General features: G+C 43.0%; 1 protein-coding gene across 10 annotated transcripts in view; it reads right to left on the bottom strand.

Moving 5' to 3' along the window:
* HIVEP2 (HIVEP zinc finger 2) overlaps positions 1–23,637 on the bottom strand; it is a 145,559-nt gene that overhangs the window by 5,681 nt on the left and 116,241 nt on the right. For all 10 annotated transcript variants that reach the window (XM_054197057.1, XM_054197056.1, XM_054197055.1 and 7 more), the window contains 6 exons: positions 19,892–19,936; positions 13,028–18,653; positions 12,119–12,273; positions 6,859–7,034; positions 4,153–4,254; positions 2,701–3,611 (listed from right to left, as the gene is read on the bottom strand). In XM_054197057.1, coding sequence (XP_054053032.1) covers positions 2,701–3,611; positions 4,153–4,254; positions 6,859–7,034; positions 12,119–12,273; positions 13,028–18,442 — 6,759 coding nt within the window. In that variant the 5' untranslated portion in view covers positions 18,443–18,653; positions 19,892–19,936. The remainder of the gene's footprint in view (positions 1–2,700; positions 3,612–4,152; positions 4,255–6,858; positions 7,035–12,118; positions 12,274–13,027; positions 18,654–19,891; positions 19,937–23,637) is intronic.

The raw sequence follows: 23,637 nt of genomic DNA, 5'->3' as shown, positions 1-23,637 counted from the left end.
CAGAGCCTTAGGCTACTTTGGAGACAGTATCCTGCTGCAAGAGTGTATCCTGTTATTAACTGCCAAAGAAAAAAAAAAAAGTGTATTTTTCTGTACGATTGCTTTCTATGTGGTGCTTCCAGTGCCAGAGCACTTTACAAGCGCCTTGCACAGGACCACAAAAGTGCATGACGTCCAAGGGGAAGTAACGTGAAGGGGAACTAGACCACCACTGGCCAAAGAGACTAGAGCAAATACATCAATTTCAGTGGAGAAGAAAGAAAACTGGCCTCTTCTGGGAACTGCAGGCAGCAGACGCACAAAACCACTCTTATTCCTGCAAGGACTGTGAACCCAATGCAGCTCTGAAAGAGGAAGCGGGATTGTAAACTGGCATCTGCATCACTGATGCAGTTGCTAACCATGTTCTGATTTGCTGGATTTCACTTCTCTGAAAGTGAAAAACAGCCTTTATTCCTTTTTCTTCTCTGACAGCTTTCATTTATAGCAAGCTCAGGTGTTATTTGTCTTCCCACACACTGAGTATAATAACTTGTGTTTCACCTAAACTCAGCTACTGTTTGGCTGAAGTATGCCTTCCAGAAAGGCATCAAGAGGTGAGGAATCCATCTTTCCTTTCTTGCAGTCCTTGCAGTTGAGATGGGCAATCATCCTCACTTGTCATTTCCTCATTCAAATTTGCCTGGGCTCTGCTTCCAGTGATGCCTGTGTTCAGGTTCCAGCGACTGTACTGAGGTCTGGGCTTCTCTCTCAAAACACTCAACGTGCCACTGAGTTGCCAATGCTTTCTGTAGGACAAACGATCTTTTACATTGGGTTTTTCACTGCCACATGCCTGATCCTACCTCAAAAATAAGGTAAGTGTTAAAAGCCCATCTGGCACGGTGGACTTTCCAAAAGAAGGAGCTAAGGGTGCTAAAAGAGTCCTCATAATGTGCTAAACGCCTTGCTCGAAGGTGTGCATAACACACAAGGCAAACATTACAGCAAGAACTGTCAGATGGCCAAGGGTGACTGTTACACACCCTTTTGCCAGCATCCTCACACATCCAAAATCTCTACTACAGGATGCCAGTGGAAGTATCTCACGCAGGACATTAGGGTCTGGGGCTCCCTGCACAATGTCAGCTGTGGCATCTCGTATAATCCCTTCCACTTGATACTAAGACATCGTGACTGTTAAACTGGTGGCTCTTTATCTTCTTGTTGTGCTTCCTTACTTTATCAGTAGAACCCCTGGCGGGATTTGTATCCTCTCTCAGCTACACAGTGATGTGCCCTATGAAAGTGCAGCAGGGTTTCAGCATGCCCTTCCTCAGGGACCGCTTAGCCAGCCACCCCTCTCTGCTGCTCTCCCCAACAACTTACGAGGGCATAGTCTAAGCTGGAGAGGTACTGCATTGTTCTCTCCTACACACATTGCAGCTTTCCCTTATCCCCCTGACTTTTGGATCTGCCAAGCTGGCGGCATCTCGGCTCTGTTTGGTCCATCCCTGCTTCAGCCACCTTTGCCCAGCTGCATCCCTCACTCCATTCCCAGGCGCAAGGAGCACACCAGCTCGACAGAGCAATTCACCCCAGAGCTCTGGAAATGCTGATTTTATGAGCTCAGGGTTCAATTCTTCTCTGCAGAGAAGCACCACAAAGACTTCCCAAAGAGCCAAGAAGACTGGTGATGAGGAAGCGGGGAGGAGAGCCCTGCTGGGAGGAGGGCAGGGATTCAGGAACTGGGAGGCAGTGGGAGCCTGTCACAGCTTGCCCGGCTTGAACCCACACATACGGGCTGATAAAGCAGGCAATGAGAGGGCAGCAGCAACATCAAACATGGCAAGGGAAGCATACTAAATAAATAAATAAAAGCAATAAATAAAAAAAGTTCCTTAACTCTAAAGACCAAATTTATTCATGGAGGGAGTGCTTTGTGAATGCTAGGGCCTGCCAAAAGTGCCAAGTCGGCAGTTTCTGAGAGCTGATTTACTGAAAGGGAACAGCAGAGACGGCAGCTGTGCAAGTTTTGCATATTTCCATTTCCACCCAGACGGTTGCATCCCTGCCGAAACAGCCAGTCGTGATGGCACTTTCTGCGGGGCAGACAGCTGCCTGCTCCTGTCACACGAACACATCCTTTAAACTCCAGCCACAAATCCTGATTTCGATGGGCACCCTGCTTTTCTGAGAGGTTCCATTTATTGTAGCGTTTTTATTCCATTAAACAATACTTTGGTGATGGGCACCATACTGCAATATGAGGGCCTTAAGCCCTGATCTGGGCTCGATCCCATCTGACAGTCTGGGATGTAAAAGGTTTTACAGTGCAGAAAGAAGCCCCACGTGCCATGTAAGCTTCCTGGGACATTTTAAAATAATATAATATAATATATATATAAAATAAATATAATAAAGATGGAGGCAGTTAATGTAAGCTAGCCTAATTTCATTGAAGTTAATGGAGCTACTCAGGCTTGTACCAAGTGAAGATTTGACCCTTAGGCTGACTCTGTTGCATCTAACTGAATCAACATCCCGTCTTGGTCCCTGCCTATTCCAGATTTCTTGCATTTGTTCCGGGACTTCCCGCCATGGCTCAAAGCTTATGCCTTCTTCTTCTACAAAGCTGCAAAGTTTTTTAAAATCCTATGGACAGATTAGGTAAGAACACTGTTTTTGACAACAGGAGTGAAAATATTCTTTCATACTTACTGAATGCCCCACTGGAATAGATTCAGACTGTAAATATTGACCCATGGACAACGCTGGATTATGGTATAAGCCCCTCCGGGGAGATGCCGCTCTAACAGAGGCCATATATCTCCTCTCTCGCCTAGGAGACAAATCTCTTCGAACAGACACGTCTTTCCCTGGTGACATCGGTCTCCTTGGCGATAGGTGACGTCTTGGTGACATGTCCCGTCTTGGTGATAACTCTCTCCTCAGCACAGCCTCCTTCCGTGGGGAAAGATGCCTCATGGGTGAAATATCTCTTCGAGGTGACAGGTGCCTTCTGGGTGACAAATCGCCTTTTGGCATTAAATACCTCTTTGGTGAGTTATCTCTATAGGGTGAAGAATCATAGCCGGGTGACGACTGTTGACTGGAAGGTGAGAGGTCCCTTGGAGACGAACTGGGGTCTAAGGAAAGCACGTAATCCTCATCCATGCAACTAGGTATGTCCAACTTGTCTTTATCAGGCTCTGAATCGGTACTCTTACTCTGGAAAAACCTCTGATATTCTGTCATCTGTGAGTCTTCGCAGGAGTCGCTTGGTGTTATAAGCTGAGTAACCTGAATGCTAGGTAAGGTGACCAAGTAACTGATGAGGGAGGAGTGTCCCACGGAAAGAGAGCCCTCAGGGGAAGTCCCCTGTGATGCCCCAGCCGAGTTCACCGACAGGGAGGAGAACCGAGGGGGCTGTGGGCTGGTGCTTCTTGACCTGGTTTTTGGTGTCGAGTCTCCCTGAGTATCATCAAAATCATCCTCATCTTCATCGTCATCGTCGTTGTCGTCGCCATCCTCGCCGTCTGACTCCTCCGCATCAGAAAACTGGTGCTCTGCTGACAGGCCTGCCAGGTTGCTACTCTTCTCTGCCTCCTGCTGCATGTCCTCCATGTTTTCTGAAACAGCCACAGCAAGCCAAAATGGTGAGCACACACCCCACCTCTTACGCCTTCCGCCACATTCATTCCCCACCCAGCACACCCACCGCCATCGCTGGATGCTCTTCATCTGGGATGGCTGCATAAAGCCACTCTTCATAGACTCAAACCACAATTTTCCATAGCAATACCTTAAAGCTCTATCCTTGAAAGGAAGTATAAAAAGCAAATTCACCCTACCCCACCTTGCAACTTTGCTAAATGCTGCCATCTCTCACATCTAAATTGAAAACATGGGGAACTTTGTATGAGACAGATGACAACAGGTCATTCTTTTATTTCTAGCTCCTCCTCAAGTATCTTAATAAAAAGTGTAACGCAGACAAATGGATCGGATTTATTTTTCATACTTCCTGTTTATTAAAAAGATGCCTCTTAATTAAAAAATGCCCCAAATACTCTTAATATATTTTCCCATGCCAGCCACTGTGCTAAAGTGCAATGAGTCATTTGCATACTCCAGAGGCCATTCCAACTGAATTAAATCATTCTGGCATACCTGCTTCTTCGGTTTCAGCATCATCTACGGATGTCATTGATACTCCAAGCTCCAGGCATTTTTTCATGTGTGCTTTAGACTTCATATGTTTTGTCAGATTTCCTACAGATCAGAGATTAATCTAATTAACGGACAACAGCAAAGATCACTCTCCAAGTCAGGTTTTGGTGTATCTTAAATCCGTTATCCTGCAGATGGGGGTTTTAGTTTAAAAACAACCACAACAGACAGGGCTGACTCATCCAGCCCATTGCCCTCAGAGCCTATTTTAATAAGAGTAGGTTTTTATATCTTCCAAATAAAAAAAGAAAAATTTCAAATAAACTTAAACTCAGGGCCTGAGAGGTATATAGGCATCTCTCCAATTTTCCACATGACATTTAGGCACACCAGCAAGCTAAAAAACTCACTTTTGAATGTTATCTATCCCTGGACTCGGTGTTCGTGACATGTACAGACTGTTTGGACATCAAAGTAAGTCCAATGCACATCAGCCATTCAGGGCTCACACTCCTAGTTTCACAGCGGCACTTCAAGCTGAGGGCTCTCCCAGGTACAACATGGAGGTTCCAAATGTCAGTGTGTTTGAAACATATTGAAGCAAAAGTACCCCACAAAAAAGACATTTATGGGAGACTTCTCTATGCAAGTTCACTGTCTTGCTGCAGTCTCTGAACTGAGAAGAGCTGTACGTACAGCGTTCACCTGGGATGTGGGAAATCCAGGTTCAGCTCCCTGATTTGGAGTACGGATCTGTACCAGACACAGCAGGGATTTGAAATCAGATCTCCCATTCCCCTGAGGGAGCAATCTAACACTAGACTGACTTTCTGGAGTGCCTGTCTTGGTCTGTTTTTTCACAGATAAGAAAACTGGGTTGAGACTGGCCCCAAGAGACATTTCATGGCAAAGAATCTCGAGCACAAAGCACAAGCTGGAGAAATGAGAATATCGCTCTAATCCATTAACCACTTCAATCACATTTGTAACATGCAACGGGGAAAGCATGGCACAAGCAAACCCAACCCACTACCAAGACATGGTGCTTCTTAGCTCAAGGAAAGCACTCTGTGAATGTACCTATGCTGCTTCTGGGACTCCAACCGGCATCTCCAGATGGTGCATGTGGCACATGCAACCTCGGGGCAGGAACACCATACCACTCTGTTGGATAGTGGAGGTGTGCTTAGAAGCTCACAAGCCAGGCTCTTCTCCTCTGACTATCAGTGCCAGCTAGTTCAAATAATTCCTTTCTCAGTAAGAGTTTCTCATTGTGCCTGCGCACTGCATGACAAGTGTAACCTGGCCACAGATGCCTCTGGATGGCTAAACGCTCAGGGTGTACACTGAAAACCTAAGTACCTCTGAAGGTCTGTCTTTTACTGTTCTCAGAAAAAAGCAACAATAGATATGAGGCTGACAACTGCTCATAAGCAGTAAAACACTTCTTGTACTTCGAAGGCTCTTCCTACTCATGCCCTTCTTGTGCAATAGCATACCACCTCCTCCCTGTTTCTTCTCTGCCAGAAATGCCAGCCTCAGCAAGCAATTTCGCATTTCTTTCCAGGCCATCCCTTCTGCCTGGAATGTCCTCTCTGAACACAGCTGCAAAACCACAATCCTTCTTCAAGTCCCTCCTCAAGACCCGTTCCTCCAGCAATGTCAAATGTAAACAATGATCCACGAACAGCTCACCAGATTGTCTACTGGGACTACAAAGAGCAGCTCCTTGTCTTTGTCTCTACACCCCCATGAAAGTTCTCATCTTAAATTAGGCTGACGGGTCTACTACCATCCATCAGCTATTCCCATCTTTGGCAGAGGAAGAACTGCTGGAGTCATGGAAACTATTACAGTTCTCAATCCTCAAAACAGCCATGAAGCTGCACTGAGATCTTGGGAGAAATTTCCTTCAGCTTCCTCTCTCCCCCTTCAAGTAAGTTCAGCGCACTGGGACCAGAATCCATTTCCCTTGTCTGCCAAAGGGAAGCTAAGAAACTGAGAATGTAAGGCTCATTTGGACTGTGCTACAAAGAAATGCTACCAAAGAAAAAGATTTTTCTCTTTTAAGGAGATAGTTGCAATGCAAATCCGAATTCCAAAGAATATCATTATCTGTGGCCTCAGGGTGACAAATGGAAGCTTTTTTCTGTGCTGATAAATACATGTGAACACAAGCTATCAGATCTCTATTCATAATTAATGCCACAGTGGATGGAGTGGCCCATCTGGGAGACGTACATTATTTATAAACTTGAAACTGACCCACTGTAAAGCCTGTGAAGACATGTTTTCCTCAGCAGCTGATGCTCTGCTTCTACATTATGTCATAACAAGTGTACTCTCCTGGTAGCATTTAAGGGTTGCTGCAATTAAAATTTGCACCATGTAACAATTTTGGCAGAAAGTATTATTTGTAAGGGCGGTTCTTATGCTACTACATTTTCTCTGCAGACAGATGGACCAGCCGAGAGCCTATAGCTCTTAATGAAGCTACCCAAGGAGTCTCGGAGTCTCACAGAATCCCTGGATCAATTAAACAGAAGAGAAAAACCTCTCTCATGAGGTCCCATATACATAAATGCAATAGTTTTATTCTGATCAAAATTCTCTCCTTGATTGTAAAGGGTGCTTGGATCCCAGACAGCAAAATAGCTCACGATTTGTTTGGGAAGTGGCAAGAGATCAGCAAAAAGGGTCAAGTACCTTTAGTTTTGAAGGCAAAATTGCACAACTTGCATACATAAGGCCGGACATCAGTATGAGTGCGGATATGTTTTTTGAGCATGCTTGGCTTTTTGCAGCGAATTCCACATTCTTCACAAATGTACTTTCCTCGGCCACGACCTCTGACATAGACATAATCCTCATTTGATTTATACCTGTTGGAAGAGAGCAAGCATTTCAATCATACAGACTCTAGGTCACGTGCACAATCCTCTATGCATCTGATCCTGTATATATCTCACCACAACAAATCCACAGAAGTCCATAGGAACTACTGAATTTTCAGTCTGGAACTCACTAAGTATTTGCCTTTCAGGGAATGCACTGTTCTCTATGTGTTTTAACAATATGAGACCAAAGGGTTGCAATACAAGAACAGTATAAACATATAGATAGACACTATAGATACTATAGACACAGCGCAACTCCAAATACAAGTCTGCAGGTTGGATTTATTTCAGCTAACTGTGGTCTTGTACAACGCAGGCATCTACCACCACTGAAAACGGCATCATTTTGCGGCACAGTTCATTTAACCATTTTAGTGTATTTTTCCCTTGGGATCAGATAAATCACATCCTGGAAATGCTCGTTTCTCCCCATTAAGCATAAAGAGAATGTAGATGACTAGCAAGGATGTACGCATTTACACTACAGATGCCTGAAGTTCCCAAAGATGGATCCCTCCCTCAGGGACACCAAGTTGAGTTCACTCAGGTACGTGCTGCCTTAGAAATAAAATGGGAAACTTCCAACCTGCATACATAGCAGAAAGCTGTCAAAGGAATTTTTCTTAGCACAGGCATAAACTCCATGCTATTTTTGATGATTACATTGTGTGCAGTTCGATAATAAATAAGATATGCAAATCTACGTAAAGCTGTACATTGCCTATGATATCATGGTAAATTGTTAATACTGAAATCTAAAGGGGCCCAGGGGATCTGCTCAGGCTGTTCTGAGGTTTGAAGAGTACTGGGCATTCTCTAGAAGGAGAATTTCATCCTCATTCACCCAAAATAAAATCCAGAATTGCAAGAACTGAGAAATAATATTTTTTTCTGCCCTCTGTCCTCCGTTGCCCTCTTCCTAAGCAGCACAAAGTACTTTCAGTCACCCTGCGGATGCACAGCCCACAAAATATACTGACAGTCAGCACTTTAAATAAATAAGGGGCTGTGTGAAAGATTCTGTTAATGTGATGATAACTCTACAAGAAGCGAGTGGCAATTTTTGGGTTACAGAGCTGAAACATGTTTCAAGTGTGCTTTTCTTAGATGCACACTTCTTCTATAGGTCCAGCTATATCACTGGCAATACAAATACTGAAGCTAATATCTTAGAAACACACAACACACTGTCCTGTTCTCATGTCCATCTTGTTATCTATTAAACACATCAGCTCCTCTTTCAAACGTGGATGCCTAAATTCAGTTTTTTTCACCTTTCCAATGAAGTCGGCCCTCTCCCTTTTCCTTCATTGTCCCACAGGCAAAACTGGCATAGTCTAATGTCATTTAATATTTAGGAGTCTCTCTAGCAGGTTTTTTTGTATAACGTTTCTGGGATTCTGCTTTTCTGTCTGCCTCACTTCCCAGGTTCTCCTTCATACACACATGCCAATGACTCCTAGTCATCTCTCTAGCCACTATTTCATCAACTACCTCCAGGCTTTCTTCCACAGACAGAAAAAATGTCCAGTATTGTTTGAAAGATTGCCATTTTATCTTCTTTTCATCTCTCCTTACAGTCTGATTTTGCTGGGATGGAGTCTACCCTATCACCCCTGATTAATACTTGTAAGATGAATGCTGTGCTATAACATGTGTTTTTCTGTTGCTACCACGTCTACTGTTCCTCTGCCTGACCTCATTCCCCCGGCTTCTGTCACCTGTCAGACCCCATTGGGCACAAAGACAATTAGACAAGATCTGTCTCTTCATCATTCATATGGATTGTTCTTGGCCATAACTGACCTTGACTCTCTAAGTATACTTCACCATAAAAATGACTGGAAGAGAAATGACACAGGCAAATTTGACATTTAAAGAAGGCTTGGTCCAAAAACTGAAACACCAGAAGACTGAGTCTATGGTGATAGTCTTTCTAGCCCCCAGTAATATTAGATCTTGTTATTAACTCATGTCTCCCTCAAAGCTTTCAGTAATTTTCCCCTTCCCACTACATAACTTTCATATAAGGGCTATGGTCACTGCTGCTCTGAGCTTCATTTGAATGGGACTCTAGAGTTAAAAAGCATTAACAAGCCTCAGAGTCCTGCTATTACTATCCAAAATATTATTTTATTGGGGATTTTCAATTAGAGTCTATTACCCATAGATATAAAAGAGCAAACATAAGCAAACTGTGAACTCTTGCTGTCAGCTGATAATGTCATTAAGCCAGATGTCAGACGAGTGGGCATGTTTGCCCTGTCCCGCCTTTTCACTTCATGCCATTGCTAACTAACTGACTGTACTGCAGCGAGTACTGCACTTCAAATTGCTGCTTTTCTTCGAGGAACATTGCTTCATATCCTATCAGAGTTTTGCAGTCACAGATGATGGAAAGCAGATTTTGTGATTCAGATCATTTCATTCGAATCAAGCCACCTGCCAGAGGTAATAATGATGGCTGTTAGCGTCTTCCTTCAAAACCCCCTCTGCCGCGACGCTTACGAACTGCTCTTGACGGGCTTTGGTGCAGCAAGGTGGTGATGTGCTGTGACACCTGCCCTTTGCCTCAGCCCCGTTCATTCTGGTCCTTCAGCTTCTCACTCATCCCCGGCCCCGTCTATTTGCTTTTTGCCCACCCGCCATAGGAGCGCTCCTCCGCTCCCCTGGCACGAGGCAGCTGCACAACTGCGCTTCCCTGCCCAGCGGACAGGCACTCCCACAAACTGAACTCTGACAGCCACAGATCTTTCTCAGCTATGGATTCTCGATTGCCTTCTTGGCACTTACAGAAGAAAAGTAATCGAGAAGCCCAGGCAAATCCACCTCCCAGGACAACCAAAAACCAAAAGGAAAATAGCCTGCTGAAACAAGGTATCACCACACACGCTTGCCTGGCCAGGGGAGAAAACGTGAAACAAAGACGACAGACATTTGCTGCATAGTTCAGTGCACCACTTGCACGTGCTGAGATGATACGGAGATGAGCTTGGTGAGAGCAGAGCAGAACAGAGTACGACAGAACAGCTCTACAAAGAGCAAGCAAGACGGAAACCCACCCTTGTTAAAAACCAGCTTTCAGAATCACAAACAAAAAACTGAAGAGGAGGACAAATTCAATAGTCAGGACAGAAAACAATGAAAGACACAGTTATAATATGTAAGTAATATTAAATTATTAAAATATTAAAAAATAAAAATAAAAGTCATTTTAAAAATAGCCAAACTAATGAACGAATGAATCTACCCTTCCAGAAATAATTCCTATGGAATAAATGATAAAATTATGATTTATAAGGAAAGAGAGGACTCATTAATACTACATCGTCTCATTCACTGTAGCTTTGCAGATTATATGCTCCTATTGGGGAATTCCCAGTCTATTGCACAGATTATTTGTCCCCCCCCCAACTCCAGAAATGAACATGCACATTAAGGTTTCTTACTTTTTGTTCTACTCAAAGGATAGCCAAGTACTAAAACATAGCCAAGTACTACTAGGAGACTTTTCTAGGTGACTTGTGAATTATATGCTTTTACACAAATAGTTTTATAGACCTTATTGGAGTACAGGGAAACTTAAGACCGTGCAAGTAACATACAAAGTTTCTTAAACAAGGTGTTAGATGGTAGAGGCGTTTTATAGAGCTATCTGTTGCAGCTCACACTGATCTGAATCCCCCTGTAAGTCGCTTTTCTCAACACACTTTTATTCTTCTGACCTCCCATTCACATAGCTTACATCAGTGCAGACTGTCTTCAGCTGGGTGATCCAAATTCAGAAATGATACATAGTGGGATGCAGGCAAATGTTATACTTCAAAGTGGGTGTGAGTTGAAGCAACTCCTTAAACTTCTTGTAAGCTTAGGCTCACCCCTGAATTTGGGTCGCTCTTGTGCAGCCAGCCTACTGGCTTGGGTATCAGGACAATGTACAACTACAGAGAACAGCCAGGATCAAAGTGTCTGGGCCAGCATACCAGTAACTATCTCCAAAATAATATTTTCGGTCTTTCAGGCAAGAGGTAGGCTCTGCTCCTTCAGTGTTGCGGACTACAGAGAAATGCCAATGTTCATTTCATGGAGACTATCCAAGTGGAGCCAAAACTCATAATGTTAATGAAGGACAACTGAGATTTTAAAGGGTACAAAACTGACAGCAGAAGGAAATGGACGTACCAATTTCTCACATCTCCATCCTGACCTATTTAGTTCCCTCAATAAAGCAGTTGCTGTGAGACCATTTGAGTTTGGTAAGACTGAAAAACACAGCTTATTCAGCCACCTGACTACTCACTACTAACCACTGGCAAATTGCTTGCATCATGTCAGAATTCTGTAAAAGAGATAATATCTTCCATTTTAGAGTGTACTGCAGAGGCAAACAAGTGTCCATTTCATTTGCTTTTTATAACAAGCCTTATTAGCCTCAAAACAATGCTAATGGGCTTTCAGGTCGCCTTTTTCTGCTCTCTTTGTTAGTTGTTTCTCTTATTACTTGAGTGATAGATGGCCATAGTAAAACCAAACATTATTTTTTCAACCATACATGACAGATCTATGGATTAGGCTTAGATACCATAGACTTTGTTGTCATCTTACATTTTACCTCCAAAAACCAACTCCAGTAAATAATAAAAAATTACAAGAATAAGAGTACGCATGCCTAGCTAACACATTCAAGTGAGTGGAGGTACACAGTCTAAAAATGGAAAGATATCCTCATGGAAGCCCTTAAATACAAAGAAACGGTATCGAAAATATCAAAATAGTAACTGTTTACCCAGTTCTTGGACCTAAGGAATGCAAGTAACAATTCCGAGCGAGTGCTCTCACACAGATAGAAAATATAATTGTCCTAATAGCAAAGTAGAGCCAACAGTAAGTACACAGGTACCCTACAGTTTGTTTTAAGACTGACATACACACAAAAAAGAAGAGGGTTGGGAGCTACAAGACATGGCAGGAATACAGGAGACTGTTCACATCCTAATTCATTCATATTCATTTTTAAATCTCTTTAAAATGACAAGCTGAGCTTGAAATTTCCAGTTGCATTTTCTTACCCTCCTTCAAAGATTTTAATTCGTATCGGCTCAGTTTGTTTGGATGCAATGTCTTTATCTCCATGAATGTCTCCTTTTACTCTTTCTTTTATAATATTCCCCACTACTTTCTTTTCAAGCTTGCTGCCAAACAAGAAGAATGGCTCGTGTTTCATCTGTAGAACAAAGTCAAGGAAGGGTGTTACTGCTGGAGCACACAATAAACGCACACTTCATTTCAAGTACTTTTAACATTCCAGGTCAAAGTCAAACTCTTGTTTTGGTGCAACTCTATATGATGAATTAATTTGCCCCATTTAACTTGAAAGAGAATAAGAGAGGGGGCAGCATGGACAAATTTTTACGAGAGTCTCCACAGAAAAGACAGCACCATATCTTTCCTCAGAAAACAAATCATGGAAAATAGAGATGGAAAAGCCTTAGAAGGTAATTTATTGCCATTACAGAATTTTCCCTGGCATCATTATCTAATGCTTAGTCCATGAGGAAGAGTCAGTATGTAAAAGACATTAAATGGATCTGAAGATCCTTACTCAATTTTAACTTAATCTTTACTTATGAGCTTGCATGGATGTTTGTGTCTGATACTGTTTGAATCGGGACATGGCAAAAACAAAGGACAAAATAAAAGGAGTTTATGTATCAGGCTCTGGTACATACGAAGGGAGGGCTTCAAAAGCCTAATTTTTTACACCTGATTTTGAAAATGGAGACAGAGACAGCAGAAGTAGCAGAGCTTGCAGAAGGGTAAATTGAGGCTCAAAAGTTGTCATGGGAAGATCTCGTGCCTGATTTCCCAATGGGAATGTTGTTTTTTTTAAAAAAATATTTAACTTACATTTCACAATTTACTAGTATTTTCACTAATAAAGATAAATTACTTTAATTTTATTAAAACGTCTCATTTACCTGAGCAAACTGCTTCCATGCATTTGATGATGTCAGTTTACCAGCTCCAGGTCTATGCATAGCAGCCAGAGTGTAGATTTCCGTGGTGTTTTTTTGCTTGGACCTTAAAAGTGCTAAAGTGGTCTTTGTACTAAGCCCAGATGGGTTTGGGTTACAGGAACTTATACACCATGAAGCATAAACAGAAGATTTGAGCGTTGGTTGCTGAATGTAATTGGGTTTTGTATAGTTTAAGAAACACCAGCTCACAGTAGTAGTAGTGCGCAGACTTGGGAACTGAAGGATCTGCTGAAAATCTGCCACGTCTGTCAGGAGAATGGTTGAGCCTGTGAATTTCCCACTGGCATTGGATGACATCTGGACCAACATCCCAAGAGGCAACTTTTGATGTTTCAGCTGGTCTTCTGGCTGAATTTCTCCTGGTGGCAATGAAGATCTCTGTGGACTCATGCTCATATCTGAGGCTGTTTCATCAACATCCAGTTCCTCTGGCGATTCTCTTCCTTCAGAAGGGCCACTGGACTTCTGCCCCGGTGACGTGGAATCAAAACTGGAAAGTTTCTCCCTGCTCAGCGGGAAAGCGTCAGCTGTTGCCATGCTGACAGGTGGTAAATCTTGAGATGACGAGGACGACAATGGTGAAGAGGATGACATGGATGGCAGACTTTCTTTTGGCTCAGTAGCACAGCTCTGCCTTACTAGTTGAGGCTTCTGCATTCTTGGAAAATCTTTCTTTATATCCGAGTTAGTTAACTCAACTGCACTTAGCTCCTCAACTATCTGCCCATACATTTTTTCTTCTTTGACTCGTTTCTGCTGCTTGGTCTCCATGAAGAGTTCCAGGCTGCTGGCAGGTGACAGCATTCGTTTGCTTCCTCCCAAGGTAGAAACCATGTCAGAACTGGAAGGCAAGCACAGGGGAATTGGTGGCTCCAGTCCGAGTGGTAGTGTCTGAGGCACCTTCCACAAAGGATATTTTTCTAGCCCTCCATGCTGACCCAACATCTGAGCTATGTTAAATCCAATTCCTTGCATGGCTGCATTAGTTGCCAATGTTCTTTGTGAAACAGTTTCATCAACTTTACAAATTACAATCGCAGGACTGTTACTCTGTCCGAGGATCTGGGAAATGCTTGTGTACATGACGCTACCATAAGATGGCACATGGGTTTGAATCCTGACGGGAACAACTGTTCCTGGCAAAGACTGTACGGATCCATCACCTGGGGAGTCAAAATCTGTCTGAAGATGCTGCTCAGAGGAGGTATCTGTTGGTTTAATGCTATGGTCTGACTGGTACTTAGCAAGAGTATTTTTTGAATACTGCCCAGATGTTCCTGAGTAATGCTGGTATGCTTGCTCTTTAGCGTGCACATAATCAGCTGGTTTCTTTCCAATAAGCTCTGGCGCATGTTCCAGGTGATAACTTGGAGGAACCTCTGTTTGGAAAGGCTGTTTGACGTAAGATTTCTGCAGCTGTTGCACAAAATGATGCTGGAAGTGTAGAGGCTCTGTGCATGACTGCCACAAGACAGGCTGCTGAGATGGTGGTAAGTGAACCATGCAGACAGCTGGATACGGGAACTGAAACAAGGTGCTATGAAGAGTGGGAAATGGGACTTTTTCCTGATGTGCAAATAGCTGCTGCTGCTCTGATGGATGTTTGTTAGGAATATAAGGTGCTTGTTGGATCAAGGGAGTCCGTAACATTTCCGGGCTGTCTGCAAGAAGAGCCTGTTGCTGGGCAATGTGGGATGAGCTATTACTAAGCTGAGCACAAGAGCCAATAGCCTGTTTTCCAGAGTCATCTACCTGAATGGGCTGAAGTACAGAGGAAGGGGAGTGATGCCAAGCAAGCTGGGAGGAGCGAAGACCAGCCTGTGCATGTTCCATCTGCTCTTGCTTTATACTTTGTTCTGTGCTCTGATCAGTCTGAGAAATCTCTGGAAAACCACTGAAGGAAGCCTGGCGAACCAAGAAGCATTTCTTCCTTTCTCGGGATGGAGACAGTGCCGTAGTAGGTGTCCCAGCCGAAGAGGCATGAGACAGGTTCCCATAATCAAAGGACTTACTTCGGATCTCTGGGATTTCAGCAGCATGAGGACAGGGCATCTGTTCAGATGAGCAGCGTCTCATTTCCCTCTGATGGTGATGCCCAGGGACGGAAAGTGAGTAAGCACCAGCTGGAACTGTTAAAAACTCAGACTGTTTTCCAAACTCATCTTGTTTGGGAGGCGTGATGAACTTCATATTCTCTTCTCTTTCGAAGGACATTGAAAAACTTGAGCTGTGGGACAAATTACTTTCCTGGCTAGGGCTGCGAGAGAGGCTTGTACCTGTGGACTCAAAGCTGGATTCTCCAGAGGAGTGCTCCATGTCAGCCAGTCGTAAACGCTTCTTTTTGGGTGGTAGCTTTTCGGCTGGAAGTTGAGAAAGGGTTTCACTTCTCTGGGGCCACTGGAATTCTTCAGTGGGTCTCTCCTGCTCTTTGTTCTGCACTTCTTTATCTTTCTCAGGCTTATCTGGCTCCTCTGTGACACGAATTTCAGGTACCTGTATGTTGTGCTGGCGAACCAACCTGGGCTGCACATGATACGGCTGAGGCTGCTGGGATGGAGACGGCTTACTGGTGTCAGCATTTTCCGTTTGCGGAGCTCGGTCTGGGCTCATTGGAGACTCACAAATCTCACTCTCACATGTTTCGGATGGTGAATAGATCTTTTCCTGCTGGCATGAAATATGTTCTGTAGATTCAGACCTTTCAAATGAGTTTGGCCTGCTCAACGAATTTGTGTGCTGAATGACAGAGATGACATTTCCAGGAGGCTTTCTAGCTAGTGGTTCTGCAGTCTTTTCTTGCTCTGCAGTTAAGGAGGAGTCTTCCAGAGAAGCTGCCGGGCTTCCAGACTGCAAGTAAGGCCTGCAGATTTCAAAACGCTCCGCATGGCAATGAGCAGCATTCTCCAGGCCTTGAAGGGCAAATCCACTCCTTGGCACTTCCTGAATTTGGGATTTCGGATCAAAGTCCAAAGGCTGAATTCCCCCAGTGGTGCCAGTCGTACTGCTGCAAAGCATGGGACTGTCTTCCTCATCTCCAACACTCTCCTCTTTCCTGCGTTTTCTGTTTTCAAAAGTTGTTCCAAGCATGGACGGCACCGCCTGAGACTGTCCGAGTGGATCAACAAAATACTCTCCCGCCTTGTTCATCCCACATAAGGATGGTGAGTCCCTGTAGTTCTGCTTCTGAGCTTCAAATTCTTCCCACTTCCTGTAGTGCTTTCCACTGGCATCATAGTCATAAAAGGTCTTGTCTCCTTTCTTCTCTTTTAAGGATGCTCCTTTGTCACCTGCTGTCTGTCTGCTGGAAGCAATAATGATATTTTTCCCTGGTCTTCCATGATAGTCCGAATCTGAGTGCCCCTCCTGCACAGAGGGCAGTTCAAAGGCAGCCTGTCTTCTCAACATTCTTTGGTGGGATATTCCCACTGTCCCGGGATAAAACACATCATCTGAGCCAGTCATCTTCTCATCAAATGAATGGCTTCCTCTCAGGGACGGGGGAATACTTAGGCTGTTTGCAGAAGAGGTTGGCATGGAGTTACTTCTGATAAGAGGAGAAGAATCTACTGGGGGCTCTAGAAGGACGGGCACGTCGCCCTGCTGACTGACTTGGTACAGGTTGGATTCACTTTTGATGGATGAAGTGGTGGTTTGGGATTGTCTGGATTCTGTACTGCTGCCTGGATAAACTTGTGTAGATTTAATAGTGCTCAAATTACTGGAGTCAATGAGTTCTTCTTTATTTGGAGTCAGCTGAGAAATATGTTCCTCAAGCATCTTGACATCTAATCTGTTATTTAAAAGAGGTAATGGTTCTGCTTTGCCCTTTCTACCCATTAAACTGTGTTCCTGATTTGTTGTGGCTACTGTTAGTGCTGTCCTTTGATTAATCCTATAGAACTTCCCAAAGATGATCTCTTCATAAGACTTTGCATTAGTATTTGGTGGGCTAATTTGCTGCTCGGCACTTTCTGAGCGGGAAAAATAACCAGAGTCAGTGCTTCCTTTACTGTGTGGGCTCAGGAGGTTTAACGACTGCTCAGAATCTTGCCCTTTTTTCTCTGACAGTCTTAGTGCAAGTCGCTGTTTAACTGTGTGAGAGTCATCAGACTTGGTACTTAAGGATGGGTTTTGCAATATGTCAGAGCCAATATATGGTGAACTCTCACTGGGTAACTGAATTCCACTTTTAGGGATTATCAAAATGGGCACTTTCATCGGCCCCACCAAGGACTCTTCCATGGAGGAGTGAAAACTGCTCCTGCTAGCGATGTCCAGTGGGAGCTGTGGGACGGGGCTCAGTTTGTCAGACCCTTCCACTAGGAGTGAGGTCTCCTCATCAGTGTCCGTGCTCTGCTCGCCATCTGAATGTATTTCAGCTTCCACGTCGATGTAACTGGCATCTAGGTCCAATTTGGAGACTGCTGACTCTGTGAAAGGTACCAGTCCTGCTTTAATTGCATGGGCATGTGACTTCCTGTGCTTGTAAAGGTTGCTCTTCGTCTTGAAGGAGAAACCACAAGGAACACAAGGGTATGGTCGCTCCCCAGTATGAGACCTAATATGTTTTTTAAGTACACTAGGTTTGGCACAAGCCCGATTACAGTAAGGACAAATGTACTTGCCAGGCTTTTTGGGTTTGTGCTCCTTTTTGTGAGCATCTTCTGATTGTTCTAAAGACTTCTGTGAATATTGGCTGTATGCGGGGTTCAAACTTGAAATCTTCTTCCTGGAGAAACCTCCACTATGGCTATGCATATGAAAAGGAAACAAGTCCTCTGAGGCAACTGATTGCAAGTGGCTAGGAAACTGCCACGGAGGGCCTTCCAAGCTCTGATGTGGCTTTATGTTGTGCAAGAAGCCTTGTGGCAATGAATGCTGTGGGAAAGAAAGTGAATGTTGACATGAGTAAGGACTTGGACGATGCTGTGGATATTGCTTCTCCGTGACTTGCTGTGCAGCTTCATTCGATGATACCAGTTTCCCAGAACTAAAAAGTTGTGCTGATGCTGTGTTTCCAATTTGCTCGTGATCTATTTGTGGTTGCCTCTGTACTTCTTGATTGCCAAAAGTGCTCATCTTAATAACAGCTGAATGTTCTTGCCTCCATCTACTTGGTACTTTAGCAGTTTCTCCAGACCTTGAGGTAGCTTTTTGCCCTATAGCTGTGTCCCCAGAGTCCATTTTGTTACACAAGGTCTTAAGTGCTAGTTCACTTGAAAGCTGTGCAGACACATGGAGTGTGTCCAAAGCTGTGCTTTTTAAAGTTTTGTTGCTCCCATTTTTCCAAGGCTGTTGCAAGTTCACAGACTTTTCTTTCTCTTTGGAACTTTCCACACAGTAGTCTATAGGCATTAGATTTGTGTCTGTACACTAATGTGAGTATTATACACTTCTGCTCATGGCAGGAACTTTCCTAAACAGTTTATTATACATTTGCAAAGACTTGTTATAGCATTTGGACAATTTCCATTGTTATTAAATACTGAGATGCAGAATGACCCGGGGATATTTGTGATCTACTAGAGCAAAGTTCTCTTCATCTCTTCCATGGTGACACAGGTATCTGTAAGGAAAAAGCAAAAAACAAAGAAACCACATGCACCAATTAATATAGCCATGCAAAATAACATCGATGCAGTCAGCTGCACTTCCACTGAGCCTTTCATGAAAAATACCGAGGTACTCCAGTAAAGGTAACTACATTTCACAAATCCCCTTTTGTCAGGAGACACAGTAAAGACTGTCTCCAGAGACTGTAAACAAGCACAATCACTACTCAATAAAAGCCCTAGGAAGAGAAAACAGGGATCTACACTTTCCAAATTGAATAGTAGCTTTGGAAGGATTTCTGGGGACAGTTTAAAGGCTTGATTCTCAGAAAGTCCAATACCTACTTTCAAAGCTCTTTCAGCAAATCACTGCTGAAAATAGAGTCCTAACACCGTGGGTGGCAACTACCTTATCCAGTATTACTCACCTACAGCTCAGACATGCACTTTTGTCACCTGGTCTTCCTCTAGAGTCAGAGGAGGGTGATCAGTACTCCCAGAGGAGAAATCTTTCTGTATCGTGATGGGTGCTTCAGACACAGAGGACGTCTATGCACATGGCCCTCCACTCTGGAGATGCCTGTTTCTCACTGTTGGCTAGGCAGAAATCCTAAATGACTACTTGGAGCATATACCAAAATTTAAGATGGCTAACGTGACGTACTTCTGGTTTTACAAGAAGGTGTTGATCATCCTTTTAAACCACTTTTAAACAGTCAAAAGACGGACATCACATAAGCATTCTGAACACAACACTATCGGTTCCTTTCCACACCTTCCAATCACTATATTAAATTTTAGCGAGTGTCTTGCTAGAGGGAAAACACGTATTAGAGAAATGAGCTATAACTGTGTTTATGTGACTTTAGCATTTTAGATTTCTCTGTTGAGACATTTCCATCCAGCTATGCACGCACTTTTTATGCTTAAACGCAATAGGTTTCCACAGTTCTATTATAAAGAAGAAAAGCTCAGAGGTATGATTTTCATAGACAAGTAGAGCATTTGAATTTGAAGAACAATGTAGGCTTCCTGCTTCCGTATTATCCAAACACAGGATATTTTCGGGATGAAGCCATGAGAACTATAAAGGCAGTCACAATTTTACAACAGCAAGGAAAAGGTTAAAAAATTAAGTATTAGAGATACTGGAATATTTTTCATTCTTACAACGGAAAAACTGAATTTGGCTTGAGGAAACATAAGCAAAGTGGAGGAAAACACACAGGGAATGGGAATACAAAACAATTACCTGCATCTTCTAGGTAGCTAATAGGCATGACTATCTTCAAATTTCCTGTAGAAAAAAAATAATACAGTCATAACAAATTCTTGATATTAAGTGTAGACACTGAAGACAGTTTTCTCTTCTTTACAGTAGAGGCCTGAAAATTTCATTTATCCATCCACTGGGAAAATTTCATGTTGTGACTTAGAGGTCCGAGCAACCACATTTGAAGAATAATGAGTGAGAGTCTTTTTAAAGTATTTATGTTTCTAGTTTGTAGATGAATAACTGCAAGTCTAAACTAATGCAATCTCACCTTTCTGAATCAGTAAAAAGAGAGCTGCCAATGTCCCTCTTCATACCTACGCCTTTGCTAAGCCTGGATTATCCCTGAATCCCATTGGCAAATCCCTTTTCAATGCCTCTTTCCAGCTAATGCTTTTAGGCTCCCAGCCTCTCATTAAATGTTTCAGGGACCAGAAAGAAATCCCGGTCAGGGTGTCACCACTAAGGTACAAGAAAATGTAGTGAAACGCAAGTAGGTTTCCAAATCACTTAACATCGGTGGGATACTGCTCATGAATATATGGCTGCCTTCTCAAAGAAGAAACCTACAGACCAAATACCAAATGGCTAAAAGACTTCTGTGACTGCCCTGATTTGCCACCTGTCTGACCATCACCAGACGCAGGCTGCTCTTGGTATTGCAAAAATGACTGGCACAGAGAACACCCCTGACAAAGAGAGCCAGAACATCACCTCCCTGCCCTAAAGAGCATTTCTCCCATTAAAGGAGGACCCTCCCTTCTCTTTTTCAGCCAATCTTATCTTGAAAACAGATTTTGGTTTTTGGTTCATTAAAAAGGCTGTTTGTTCAACTGTGATAACAAAAGCAACAATTATGGCTTTCCTTTATGGTTTTTATTCAGGACAACATTCAGAGCATCTCTAAAGAACAGATCTTTAGAAATAGCTGGGCTATTATCTTCAGAGTATGGGATATAGGCTACTATAATGATCCTCAATTAGAAACTGCCACGAAAACAGCTAGAGCACTCATGCTTTCTCCATTGAATAAAACCAACAGATGATAAAATCGTAAAGTCTATAAAAGAAAAGAATCATCAAAACTTGAAAAATAATTTTAAATTCTTTGTAATTAACAACACTTTCAAAGAACAAATGGACGTTAGGAAAGCCCCATGACTTGACGCAAATAGAATCTCTACTGTGCCACCTGTTATCAACTCTTTATTTACTAGTACAAATAACATCAGTAGTTAGGACAGCGATAGTTAACGGACTGTTGCTTTAGTCAAATATGGATAACATATTTTTAAATTGTAACTATAGAGAAATCCCATCTAGAACAAAATAACAGCAAACCAGAATATTTTAGGTCATAATGTCATTCAGCTTTGACGTGCTAATGGTTTTTTAAATAACTCTCCTGTCTGATTCTCTAAAAGAAAAAGTAATCCAAGTAAAACTTTTCTTTAATTTTCCTAATCCGCTTCCTCAAATAAAAAGTGTCCTTACAAATAGAAAACGAAATCCTCGTGTGCGATTTACAATATATCAGAAGTGGTTACTACAGAGCAGTTCTGCAGTGCCTTATGAGGAAATACCAGGTAAGTGGCAAAACATTTTCAGCAGCTGAGCTAAACTGAACCTCGGGTCAGTAATGATGCCAGTGTATGAGCATGGATGTAAAGGAAAATGCGTGTCTTGAGAAGCAGAAACAGGGATGAGAGGGAATGTTCCTCACTGACAGAGCATAAAGTTATTCACCTTTTTCAAAGAAAAATACTTTTCTCCTTATTAGGCAATTTTGCAAATGGTGAAGAAGAAACTTCTACAAGATGGGAATATCCTTGCTGTTCCATACTCCCTCTACCGAGAGCACCTCTAGAGAAGTCTGCCAGACACAGAAATGTGACAGTAATGGTTTTATTTGAGCAAAAGATGATGCTAATATGCTTCCAACAGTTTTCTGTTCTGGACTGAGACCTCCGTTACAGAGTTCAAGCCACTCTGCGGTCCTGCTATTTTCGGAATGTTCTATATAATTTTTCAACCTACACTATGAAACAGGTATAGGCTAATTACAGGGATTATTGATGGCTTAAATTTGGTCAGAGTCACTCTCCTGGGGAAAATAAATCCCTTTCCAGAAGCAACATAATCATTTCTGGTTTGGTTTGAGCTGCCATCCATCCTGTGTCAAAGATGGCTTTAGTATTATTTCTTTCGGTTTCTGGGGTTTTTTTGTTTTTTTTCCCTCTCTAATGGGAGACTGGCCTAACTGGAGAAATCTAAGACACTGCAAAGCTAGTTTGCATTCTCTCTGTTTTTTTCCAGTCAAGCCTCTACCTCATCCGCCTGCATCCGCAGCCTTGCTTAAGCCAACAACAGACTTCCATTTTTCAACTGATTGTTTCTCCCTTAGAAAACACTGTAAATATACTTTTCAACATTGGTCTTCATCACAGATATACTACTCAATAAACAGAAACTCCCTATATTTCAAGTACTACATATTTCAAACTAAGGAACTAAGGATGATAAAAACGAGTGTTTTCTTTAATACCTTTGGCATGGTTCAGCTCCGCTGGGGTGACTAAGAGGAGCCCACCTACACGGATCAGAAGCCGTACGGGAGTTGCGCTGAGCACATCGTTTGACAGGAGCTGCAAAGTCCTGCCTGGCCGGGGGCCAAGCCAGGTTTCCCAGTAGGAATGCGGCCCAGGAGCCAGCTCCCCCAGCCACACTAACTGCACTATCTACCCATTTCAAACCCGGACATTTTACTTCTGTGAAAACTTTGAATACGAGAAGATTACTGGGAAACTGGGAGCCGTATTTATGTCAGATGCACCTACTAAATCAAGACTTTTAAAACTTTCTAGAAAGGAGTATTATCCTGTCTCTCCTTTTCCTAAGGTGCCTTTGTGTGCTGCATGCAGGGGACATATATCTGGTTGACTGCAGAGCTCCAAGATTATTCCTTCCTTTCTTTTTTTTTTCCCCTCTTTTTTTTCAGACCATTAAAATGGTTACACTCAACAGCTTTAAAATAAAATTTGGCAAAATACAACTTCTACTACTTCTCAATTTGTAGCTCATATTACGGCTCTTGCAAGTGAACAAATTGGAAGCTTATGTCTTCCAGGCTAAATCCTGAGTGCACCATACAGAATAAATATTGACTCTAGCGTAAGGACTAAGGGTCAGATCCAGCCCTGTTTTAAATCTTTTCTGTCCAGCTCTGCCAGCACAAAGCCAGCCTAAAACCACAGTAACTGGCCCCTGAAGAATTCATATCTATAGGGCAAGCGTTAGCACAGACAAGCTGCAGTGGCTCCTATGAAATCCTTACACTCATGCACTGTGCTCTGCCAAGACCCTTATGAGGCAAGTCTAGTTTACGTCTGGGATAAGCCCAGCAGCCAAGCAGCTTTACAAGAAAGAGAGGCCACCTCTGAGCTCTTCCCCACCTGCAACCAAGAAAATTGCCTTGGCCTTTTGGGAAGAAAGCACACCTTTGGCTTGCTGTCCTACCCCACGTTTCCCTCTGCCCCACTAAGGATATTCCCCAAAGAGCTGTTTGGTGTTGACATCCCAGTGAAAAATAAAGACTGGGAACCCTAATAAAACATGGATTTACAGCTTCTTCTACCTAGGCAAAGTCATAGGTGGGCAAAGTCTGAAGAAGAGCTCTCAAGCAGCAGTCAGTGTGCACCTCTGAACTGAAGGATATAACTGGCGTG

The sequence above is a fragment of the Rissa tridactyla genome, chromosome 3, assembly GCF_028500815.1.
Source record: "Rissa tridactyla isolate bRisTri1 chromosome 3, bRisTri1.patW.cur.20221130, whole genome shotgun sequence".
NCBI lineage: Eukaryota > Metazoa > Chordata > Aves > Charadriiformes > Laridae > Rissa > Rissa tridactyla.
The sequence above is the reverse complement of the archived record's forward strand: the minus strand, read 5'-3'. Positions and strand labels throughout refer to the sequence as shown.